Source organism: Bactrocera tryoni, chromosome 1 (genome assembly GCF_016617805.1).
Source record: "Bactrocera tryoni isolate S06 chromosome 1, CSIRO_BtryS06_freeze2, whole genome shotgun sequence".
Classification (NCBI taxonomy): Eukaryota; Metazoa; Arthropoda; class Insecta; order Diptera; family Tephritidae; genus Bactrocera; species Bactrocera tryoni.
Genome location: NC_052499.1, coordinates 82,367,187 through 82,379,617, shown reverse-complemented (window position 1 = coordinate 82,379,617; position 12,431 = coordinate 82,367,187). Strand labels below are relative to the sequence as shown.

The 12,431-nt window shown below is 33.2% G+C and overlaps 1 protein-coding gene across 1 annotated transcript in view; it reads left to right on the top strand.

The window, feature by feature from the left end:
- The window catches only part of LOC120782612 (neuroendocrine convertase 2), a 64,513-nt gene extending 59,486 nt beyond the window's left edge, over positions 1-5,027 (top strand). The window contains exons 7-12 of the mRNA XM_040114979.1: positions 1,486-1,661; positions 2,019-2,332; positions 3,375-3,608; positions 3,693-3,857; positions 3,957-4,074; positions 4,149-5,027. Of these exons, the coding sequence (XP_039970913.1) occupies positions 1,486-1,661; positions 2,019-2,332; positions 3,375-3,608; positions 3,693-3,857; positions 3,957-4,074; positions 4,149-4,310 (1,169 nt within the window). The 3' untranslated portion in view covers positions 4,311-5,027. The remainder of the gene's footprint in view (positions 1-1,485; positions 1,662-2,018; positions 2,333-3,374; positions 3,609-3,692; positions 3,858-3,956; positions 4,075-4,148) is intronic.
- Positions 5,028-12,431: the final 7,404 nt, after the last annotated feature.

The following is a 12,431-nucleotide window of genomic DNA, read 5'->3' as shown; positions in this document are numbered from 1 at the left end:
AGAATCTCCTAAAGTTTGCCTGTTTTGCAGAGCTAATCTCCTTGTTATATGACGTTAGACTTTATTTATATTCCTCCCACATCCAAGTATGTTTCACCTTATTGAAGCACCTCCGTACCTTTTTCCTAAGTTTTGAGAGTTCGCTTTACAGTTGCGCCTGTTGGTGATCGCCTTTAGGGGCATCTGCAATGCTAAGCGCCTTTGATGAACTGGTTTAGCGCAGACAGTCGGCGTTCCAGTCCTGGACCCGTAACAATTCTGCCTATTTGCCCCTCTCCGCTCACATTCATACTTAGCGTATCCCAGAAGGTATTCCAGTTTGAGTTCCGGGGATTATGTTTGGAAGGGAGTTGCTAAACTTCTATTTCTAGCGCGAACTTTAAGATGCTATGATCTGACAAAGAGGGCTCTGCTGACACTCTCCTTTGTGACATTATTCTATTCATATGGTCGTTACCCAAAGTGATGTCGAGCACTTCCCTCCTACTTATACTGACGAAAGTGGGTTCACAACCCACATTTTCGATAGCTAAGTTGCTGATATATATGTATATACTCTAAAAGGGACTCACCTCGTGTTGTGTTGCAGTCCGTACTGCTCAATTCCGTGTGATCGGCGTTCACATTACATCCCAGAATCAAGGGCAGCTGATGTCGCCTGCAGTGACTCATAAGTCTGTCAACAGCCTCTGGGTGTGCTGTGGATCTGCTCCTTCATCTCGGCTTCAAATCGTTCTTGTTGGTTAACTGATGTCGATAAATGGTTAATAACACTATTTCCTATTGCAAAATATCGATGAAATTTCGGAATCCCACCGATGTTTAAGTGGGTGCATTTGGCTTGATTAGAGTCTTTAATGCGCAATACTCCCCAAATTAAAGAGAGGCTTTTGGGAAAAATAATTACACCGCTCCAAAAGTCTTTTAAAGTGAAAAAAAGATCTTGAAAATTTCTGTCAGGACTCTCCAAAACGTGAAAACAAAGAATTATTCCGATTGTTCAGTTTGAATGGCAGCTCTTTTGGTCCTATATCGGCGGTTCTGACGAATGAGCAGCTTCATGGAAAGAAAAAGGGTTTCAGTTCGGTATTTCAAAATAAAACTTTTCCAATTGCCATTAGTAAAATTTTTGGGAGGAAAGTAGAAACATCTAACTACTTTGAATTTGAAAAACATTCCCTGGCAATGTAGAAATGTTGCGTTTTGACGACCACAAGGGGGTTTGAAGCTTATTTTCATTCTGAAAGCATTTTAGTTTAAATCTGATTATGGCAAAATGTTCGGCAACTAAAATGTAAAATCCAGCGCAAATATTGTCACAGCTTTTAGCTTCCTAAAAGCACTAATTGATTCACATATCTACATATACGTATGTATATACCTATATACATAACATTTGCGTATGCGGTTTTTGCAACCGTTAACCATATGTTGCCACTGTTGCCACGCATATCCTTGACTCAATTTCACTTTTACATTCCGTAGGCATACGCATGCTGGATCAGCCGTACATGACCGACTTAATCGAGGCCAATTCGATGGGTCATGAACCGCATAAAATACATATTTACAGCGCATCCTGGGGACCCACCGACGATGGCAAAACCGTGGACGGACCGCGCAACGCCACCATGCGTGCTATAGTACAAGGCGTGAACGAGGTAAGTGAATTAATGAGTGGAGGCGGGCTATAAAGGCATACCTATGTATGTGCATACTCAGGCGAGCTAAATCAATTTCTGTACTGGCACATGCCCATACATACATACAAACATACGGGGAATTAAGTGAAACTTGTTACAATCACCAACATCCCGAATATTACTCGACATATATATACATATGTTGGTGTAAGTGCTTATGTATGTACATACATATGTGTTGTTATGTTTATACAAGTGGCTTTTAACGTCCGCACATATGTTTGTATGTACGTATGTGAGTACATGGGCTTGTGCTGTGAGCATATGGCATCCGCCTAACTTCGTTAACATGTAATATTCGTTGTTCTCCCGCAGGGTCGCAATGGTTTGGGCAACATTTACGTGTGGGCATCGGGCGACGGCGGCGAGGAGGACGACTGCAATTGCGATGGCTATGCGGCGTCTATGTGGACAATTTCCATTAACAGCGCCATTAACGATGGACAGAATGCGCATTACGATGAGAGTTGTAGTTCAACGTTGGCCAGCACATTTAGTAACGGTGCCAAGGATCCCAACACTGGCGTGGCCACCACGGATTTGTACGGCAAATGCACAACCACACATTCCGGCACGAGTGCGGCGGCACCGGAGGCAGCCGGCGTGTTTGCGCTGGCACTCGAGGCAAAGTAAGTAGAGGCTGAATCAAGTGGTAATTTTACTAAGTATGCATTTAGTAAAGAGCTCTGCTAAATTGCTGTAAATATTACTTTAAATTCGGAAAACGTCTCATGAACGGGCGGCCGCACCGAATTAGTGGAAAAGTATATTAAGGCATATTGTTTGACGGTACTCCGTATACTGTCAGAGTTGGAGTGTTTTCATTTGTTCGGACGACATGTCCTAGCCGGCGTAACCGATGTCTCTTAACCCGCTGAATTATGTGAATCTCGTGTTATATGTTGTACAGTTCCATCGAATGCGATATTCGCCGTAGCCAACGTGCAAAGGACCATAAATTTTCCGCAGAATCTTTTTCTCGAAAACTTGTAAATTCGACTCATCAGATGTTGTCATCGTCCATGCCTTTTCACCATATAGAAGGACGGGAATAATGAGTGACTTATAGAGTTTGGTCTTTGTTCGTCGAGAGAGAACTTTACTTCCTAATTGCCTACTCAGTTCGGAGTAGCACCTGTTGGCAAGAATTATCCTGCGTTATATTTCAAGACTGGCATTGTTGTTGCTGTTAATGCTGGTTCCAAGATAGACGAAGTTATCTACAACTTCGAAGTTATGTCTGTCAACAGTGAGGTGGCAGGTCGCACTCGGGACGACGATTGTTTGTTTGATGACAGTAGATATTTCGTCTTACCTTCGTTCACTAGCAGACCCATTTGTTTCGCTTCAGCGCGGATGTTGAGGCTATTAATATTAATATCATCGGCGTGCGCCAGTGGCTGTATACTCTTATACATGATTGTACCTTCTCTATTAAGGTCTGCAGCTTGATTTATTATCTCCAGCAGTAGATTGAAGAAATCGCATGAAACGGAGTCGTCTGAAACCTCGTTTGGTATCGAACGGTTCGGAGACGTCCTTCTCGGTCCTGACGGATTAGTTCGGTTAAAAAACCACAGCTGATCCCCTATTTAAAGAATCCATTGCAGATCCCAAATTTAATCGAAAAGATTTAATCACTAATACTCCGCAATTCATTTTTATTTGCAGTCCATCGCTCACATGGCGCGACATACAGCATTTGACTGTGCTGACTTCCAAGCGTAATTCACTATTCGACGCTAAGAATCGCTTCCACTGGACAATGAATGGAGTGGGTCTGGAGTTCAATCACCTTTTCGGCTTTGGAGTTTTGGACGCTGGCGCTATGGTGACCTTGTCCAAGCAATGGCGGTCAGTGCCGGCGCGGTATCACTGTGAAGCTGGGGAAATTGTGGAACCAAAGTGAGTAGAAACGGTGTAAAAGTGGGATGAAATACCTATGTATATTATATATATACTTTTATTCAATATATATTTATATTTTAGTCCAATTTATACCGGACGCTCAATGTTTCTGGAAATAAAAACGGATTCTTGCAAAGGCACTGACACCGAAGTGAACTATCTGGAGCATGTGCAGGCGGTGATCTCGGCCAATGCCACGAGACGAGGAGACTTAGAGCTATTCCTCACTTCGCCGATGGGTACTAGGTGAGCGTTTAAAACTAGCGACTGACTTTGTTTAAAGAATACCATATTTACTAAGTTTTCATTGTTAAATTATTTTTTATTATTATACTTTCATTGTAGATCAATGATATTGTCGCGTCGCGCCAATGACGATGATCATCGTGATGGCTTCACAAAATGGCCGTTCATGACCACACACTCATGGGGCGAGTACCCACACGGCACGTGGAAATTGGAGGTACGCAACGACGTTCTCTCTTCATTTTCTTTTTAAATTTATTTAAACATTTGTATGTGTGTTTGCATGTATAGGCACGTTTCAATTCACCGCAACCACGCTCAGGCTGGCTCATCGAATGGTCGCTTGTGCTGCACGGCACCAAGGAGGCGCCCTATCGCACACTCTCACCCGCTTCGCCGCACTCCAAGCTGGCCATCGTGAAAAAGGCGCACGAAGACCGCAAGATGAAGTAGACAGATCAACCACCGAAAAGCGAAAAATTCACCAGAATTTACTAAAGCAAAATTCCATATGCGAGAGGAGGAGGATCAGGGCCGAAATACAGCAGAATAAACAAAATGAGAAATGTGTGGTTACAAGAAGAACCCAAAGTTAATGCAGGTGGCAAGGCCGCAAACCAGAGTTTCAATAGAAAAGCAAATACAATTTTTCAGTTGTCAAACACATAAAGAAACAAAAACAACATACAATGCTTTAACAAAGCATTGCAAACAACAAATCTGAGCAACAACAACTGGCGTGAAGGATTCGAGTGAGCAACTTGCTGCAGGAAAACTGAGCGCGAGCAATCTGTTTGGGAAATTTCGCACTTCAAAATTTTTTTTTACATTTTCGGTATTTTTTTAAATTTGTACTAAAAAGTTCAAACCATTTTTTATTTCTTCCTAAATTAAAAAAATTGTATAAATATATATAGACAATTTCTCCGTTTCATAGTAAATGCCTAAGCTGTTTTATCTTCGAAAATGTGATTGTAAATACATACCTACATACTTACATACATACTTTTAGCGCTAACATAATATGTTTAAAATTTTCTTTCAATAAAATAAATTTGTCTACAATTGCAAAACACTTCTGTGAATAATTGTCTTACACTTACAACGCACATGAAGCTTAGAGACATTATATTTAAATGAAAAATACATACATACAAATTTATTGTAATTATAAAAAACATTTATTTATTTAATTATTATATTATTTTTATATTTATTTTTATAGAAAAAATATTAAAAAAATATATTTTATTTTATAATTATTGATTATTAATGAGTATTAATAAATAATTAAATTTATATATTTATTATATCAATCTTCATAATTTTTAATTTTTTAAAATTATTTTTATTTTTTCTTGTTTTAAGCATTTTTCTTTATTTTTGGGCGTTTATTTTACATAAAAACGTAATTTAAAAAGAATTCGAAAAATATATGCATACATACAAATATATATGTACATATGTATATAATACATAATTTTTTAATATACATACATATATGACAATTATAACAAAAAAAAATTTGAATTATAAAAAATATTTTTTTTTATTTTCTACTTTGAAATATTTAGTTTTTCTCTTTGTGGTTTAATTTAATAAAAAAATAAATAAAAGATACATATATGAAATTGAAATATACATATTTTTTTAATATTCATATATGTATAACCCGCATTAAAAAGTTGTAATTATGAAAACAGAAAACTAAAATCGTTTATAAAAAAATTTTTGAATTAAATATATTACATTCTGTATTATGAAACTTTTTTTTACTGTTTGTCGCTTCATTTAATAAAAAATTAATTATTAAAAAGTGTATGAAATAAAAATATATGTATATATTTTTTAAGATTTATATAATAAACAATATGACAAAAAAAATTAAATACAAAAAAAGTTATTACATTTTATATTTTAATTTTATTTACATTAAATTTTATATTTTACAGCTTTTATTTTTGTTTTTTTTTGTATCAATTAACTACGAAAACAGTATTGTTAAAATTTAAAAGAAATTAAAAATATCTATATTCTTGGTTATTATATGGTATATACATATACATATGTATATACATATATGCTAATAAAAGGAGATAAAAAAAATTTCATTATAAATAATAATTATTATAATTATTAAAAATTTTAATTATTAAAAAAAAATAAATATTATTTTGAATATAAAAAAATAAAAAATTATAATAATAAAAATTAATTTTTTTAATAATTACAACGGTTTTATTTTTCTATTATATTCATATTTATAATAATAAAAATATCGATACTTTTAACTTTTTTGTTAGAAATTTTAATAATGTTTTTGTAATTAAATGGCAAAAAAAAAAAAAAAAAACTTTAAAATATAAAATATAATATAAAAATAATAGTTTTTGTGTTTTGTATAATTAAAATTTTCATTTCTTCTATTTTCCGATTAATTAAAAAATATAAATGTTAAAATCTAAAGGAATAAAACATATATATTTTTTAAGACACATACAATATAATATAATACGCGGGTTACTGAAAATCTAATAAAATTAAAAATACATGTTTTGCCATTTCAATAAAAGATAAAAAAATGTTTAGTTAATTTAAAAATTATTTGTTAACTAAATTAAAAAAATTTGATCGTTTCTTAATTTAATTAACAAACAATTTTTTAATTAATTAAAAATATATGTTTTTTAAATAATGTATAACTTAAATGGTAAACATATTTTTTAATTTGTTTACTTCAAATTTATTTTTTTTTAATTTCATTAAAAAGAAATCTTTGAAATTGAAATGAAAAAAATAAAAATATATGATTTTTGTTTTTAAAAAATGCTGTAATATTTATTTAAAAAAATACTTTAAAATTTAATTTAAAATGAATAAAAAAAAATAAAATTGATTTTTAAAATAATTAATTTTTGTAAATTTTCTTTTTGTTCCTTTTATTATTTTTTTAACATAATGAAACTCATTTCACTTGCTTACACATATAGACCCTGGTGTCTATAAAATGGCACCCTTTTTAATATTTTTTAACTTTTTAAAAATGACCAAAAAAGCGCAGTAAATGTCGTTTTAGCACACTTCTTCATCTTAACCTTACTAACAGTATATTCAGCAAACATAATACACATAACTGCATATATGTATATGTGTTCTTCCACGCAGAGTATATATACATATGTATGAAAGTTAACTAATTATATTGTTAATTTAATATAAATAAAAAGTGTAAACAAAATTCACTCACCAACACATATATGTATTTGTATGTATACTAAGAACCACACCGAAAAATTTGATTTTTAATAAAATGCCTAAAACATATTTTTAAAAACAAATTTCTAAAAACAAAAAATATAAATAAATAAACAAATGTAATATAACTATACATACATATAAACGCAACTATCTAAACGCCTAAATATATACAACTGTATTAACAAATTAATTAAACTTTAATACTTTAACTTGAGGCCATTTAGGATCTCCTAGCTGTAACTATATACATACATATTTACATATATACAAATTAAGTTTTAATTTTATGGCTGAAATTTCTTTTCCAACTGTTTCTTTATATTTATATATATGTATATGAACTCCAACTGTAAACATATAAACATTCTATATCTAAACATATACTTATATATATAATATACGTACATATATATATGTATAAAAAACTATAAATAATGCGTATAAAAGAGAAAACACTCATTTAGTGACCAAGCACTGTATTTAAAAATTATATAATCTACATATACATACATATGTACATGTACATGTAAAATGTGAAACGAGTGGAGGAGCGTATGTATATTTAGTTGAATTTTATGTAGAGTTTAGCTCTTAGCTTGTTGCAACATGCAAAGTGTAATGAATGTCTTCAGCACAGTGGGGCAAAATGTGATGCTCACGGTACAAAGTGCAAAAAAACCAACAACAACAAAAAAATTAAAAAAAAAAAATATTAGAAAAAGCTAAATAAAATTTATAAATAATGTTTGCCTAGGCGTTTGCATATTTGTTTAGATTATTTTTTTCTGAAACTGCCAGGGCTAGATTTTCCGTTAGAATATTTTCCAGCAACATTTGATTTCTTTCGGGGGCCAAAAACAATTTTTTTTTAGAAATTCGTATTTCTTCGCGTTTATGCAGTTCTAAATAAAAAACAAAACAAAAAAAAAAAAAACAATAAGCAACGTATTCTTGTAGGTGTGTCGCAGGTGAACACACTCATTGAGATTCTGTATGTCAAATGTTATGCAATGAGTGGTGAATAGCAGTCGATGTTAATTGTTAAAGTTTGTGGACGGAAGCATATACATACATACATACATACAAACAATAAACCAATTGCACATGCACACACATATGCAAATTGAGAAATAATATTAAAAGCAAGAAAAATAGCAACAAATGTATATGCAAAGTATATAAAATGAAGATAAATGTTTATAAAAGTAAATAAAAAAAGAAATAAAATAAAAATAAAGAAAGTATCATATATATATAATTTATATATATACATATATAAATAGAGAATGGTGTATTACTTGTATGTATATGAGATGAAATGTGCAAGAATTAATTGTATAGAATTAAATAAGCTAAAACAGGCATAAAATAATATTTACAGCATAAGTACATACATACATACATATATATATATTAATATACAAACACATACCTAAATATAATATAATATAATAACAATAATAATAATCAATATAATCCTTTGATGTTGTAGATACTATTTTAGTTAAAAAATACAAACATATATTTATTTGCAAGCATACCAATACATACGTAATATTTATTTCAATTGATTTCACCGAGCCACAAACACCCACACACACACACACATACATATGCACACCTATACATAATATGTAGCAAGCGTACTCGTAGTTTAGTATGTTTAGTTTGTTTTTTTTTCGAATTCTAAATACATATTTACTAGGTTTTGTAAATAAATAAAAAGTTCTATTAATTATGGTATACTCATTGCAAATGGTTTCCACTACTTTAGAATATCTGCTGTCTATCGCAATCTTGTTGTACATACTGTGTGCAAAAAATAGTAAGACTTTTAAATTTAAATTTCGGGCGAAAACACATTCGTCGAAATATTTTGTTTTCTAGGTTGATAAACAATGAAAATAATCGCTAGCGTTTAGTAGACGCCTGTCTTCTTGAAGTCGAAAGGATCAGTGAAAACCATTTTGAAAGATCATTTGGTCCTTAGAAAAGTGAAAGCACGATTGATTCCAAAATCACTAAATTAAAAAAAAACAGTGTCGCGTTAACGTCCTTGACACAATGTTTTCTGACTACCAGGATGTCATGAAACGTATTATTACTGGCAATGAGTCTTGGATCTATGCTTACGACCCAGAAACAGATGATCAATCGGCCGAATATCGAAGCAGAGGTGAACCGAAGCCGTAAAACCACGTCAAAGCAGGTCAATAATCAAAGACATGTTGAGAGTTTTCTTCGATTATCAAGGTGTGGTGCACTCCGAATTCCTTCCGACAGGCCAACTGTCAACAAGGAATACTCTTTGAGGTTACACTACGTTTGCGTGAAATTATTCGGAACAAGAGGCTGGAATAATGGGCAGACAACTCTTGGTTTTTGCACTGCGATAATGCACCATCGCATACTACATTGATTCTTAATGAGCTTTTCGCCCAATTTTCCACCAATATCGTGCCGCAACCACCATATACAGCTGGTTTAGCTCCGTGTGACTTCTGGCTGTTAAGCAAACTCAAACGACCGTTCCGGGGAAATCGTTTTGAGTCAATTGAAGACATAAAAACTGAATTAAAGGAAAAAGCATATTTCCGAAATTGGCTTTAACAAATGTTTCCAGAATTGGTAGAAACGTTTGCACAAGTGTATTGGGACCAAGGGTGACATAGATTTTGAAGAATAAATTATGAACAAAGTCTTACTATTATTTGCTCATAATTCCAAATTCTTTCCGGGACCAGCTGGTGTTTTGAGTGAAACTTCAGACCTTAGTTTCCATAAATGAAAGTATTATGCCTTGAAATGTTTTCGGTTCAATCCGTTCCAATCAAGTAAGCAGTCGAAACAGTGGCAATCTCTAATCCAACATCATTCTAAGGTCAATGCAATACATATGAAACACATTCCAATTTTCAGGTATGAGAAACTTTTTCTAAGCTCCTTTAGGCACTCGCGAGCTTAAATGAAGAGTACTTACAACTAATAAATGCCATAAAAGGATACTTAACAATTTAAAAATTCAATACATTTTTGATATATTAAAATAGATATAAAAAGAGGTCTCAGAAGTGTCAAATATTGCTATTTAAAAGTTTGAATGTTTTATGAGGGCCGACCTTTATAACACACAGATGCATTTCTTATAGGAACTAAATCTGATACCGTAGTTAACGGCCAACGGTTAGCATCGAACGGAGAACTAACAAAGTTCTTTTAAGCACGCTTTTTGATGTCAACACGAACTATGGTTACTTAGTAAAGAAAAAATATATTTTATGAAGATCTTTTACCTTATTTTGATGACTCAGGCAGCTATACGATATAGTGTTTCAATTTAAATAATATGTTCGTAGATGTGAGCGTTGCCAACTCAAATGTAATCTATGTATGTCAAATTTCGTCCAGCTTGAAAAAAATTTTTTCATAACAAAGCATGGTTTTCATATAATTTTTTATTTTTTTATGCTAAAGTGGTCCAATATCGACGGTTCTGATGAATGATCCAACCTACTAATACAACTTGGTAGCATAACCGCTTCAGGGTATAAATATTCATCCAAGATAAGGTAAGAATAGTAAAGACAAACATTTTTTGTGAAAATGAGATACTAATTTTGAAAGGTTAAGTAAAAAAAAAAATTATTCAAAGTTTTGACCATCGCTTTTACAAATTTTGACCACTTTTATTGCAATTTGTGGATACCATGCCAATAGAAATGTTCGTCTATGAGGATTGAAATGCTGCTCAGCCAATGCGTGTCCAATCGATGAAAACAAATGGTAACCGGTGAATACGACGGGTGGAGTAGCAGCTCTCAGCCAAGTACTTTGATTATATCCTGAACCGATTTTGCTTCGTGCAGGTGCATTGTAGTGTAACAAAATTACTTTGCCGTGTCTTCTGACACATTCTGGTCGTTTTTCGATCAATGCATGGTTTAAATTGATCATTTGTTATCTATAGCGATTAGTATTAACAGTTTCAACAGGTTTTAAAAGCTCATGATATATCTCATATATCTGATTCCACCAAACACAGAGCATTGCCTTCTTACCTCATCGATCTGTTTTTGCAGTCGATGTTTGTTCGGATTAACCCGTGATGTTCTCCGTTTAGGATTCTTAAAATAAATTAATTTTTCATCGCCAGTGAAAATTCGTTGCAAAACTGATTTTCTTTTGTGTCTTTGAAGCAAAATTTCACAAGTATTTTTTCGGGTTTCCATTTGTCTTTCATTCAATTCATATGACAGCCATTTTTTGCAATTTTGGATCCCTTCCTCGAGCTTCGTATGGTCTGAAATTGTTTGCTGTGGAACACTTAACATGGCTGCAATTTACTTTTAACTCAAAATGTCATCTTAATCCAATATTTCTCGCAGTTCAGCGTCTTCAAACATCTTTGGTGGTCTTCCGCGTTCTTCATTTCTCACATCAAAATCATTATCACCGTTGAAACCATCTTTGATATGCATTCTCCGTTATGAATCTACATTCTCTATGGCAGTTGACTGCTCGCTATAATGAAGCTTAAAGCTTTTTCCGAAGCTTTTTATGGTTCAATGGGTGTATGCCTAGCTAAAACACGATGCGTGTATATTATGGAATGAAACAACAGAGTAGCGAGTGGAACAAGAGAAAGTTGCACAATACAGGCTGTTGTTGTTTCACAAATTTGGAGTTAGTTATTTCCCATCCTACATTTTCCTAAAAAGTGCTTATGCAGCTGACCTCCGACCATTATGAGTTAAAGATTTTTCAACATTTCTGCAACGCTTTCGAAAACCAACAATGGTTTTTAAGTAAAATTAATTTCAAAGACTATTTGCAAAAACCATATTTCACAAATGAATTTAGTAATGATGAGCCAAAAGAACCGATTATTGGAAAACAATTAGTGCAGCAATTAATTTTCGAAAAATTGACCGAACCAACAACGCAAGCTTCTTCTGTTCGTATGTCTTCTAGCAGGGCGTTGACAGAGCATATCTGTAGCTATGTGTGTGCAGGAGCCTGTGGTTGTTGAGAGCAAACACCTTCAATTGTATTACTCGCCGTCGGTTGGAATACTTTCAGCATGCCTATGCCAACAACAACAATAATACAACCAAACATTTAAGCATTTGGAATGCAGGTCAAGCGCACCACTGACCGACCAACAACAACAACAACATAAATAGTAGGTAACAGCAACAGCCACCAAATGAATGAAGCAACAAGCGACAACGGAAATATTAAACGCAGCTACTGGCTCGATAATGGCCATAAGCGAGTGCGGGCGGAAGCGCGAGAGAATTGCGTGAAACGGAAGAA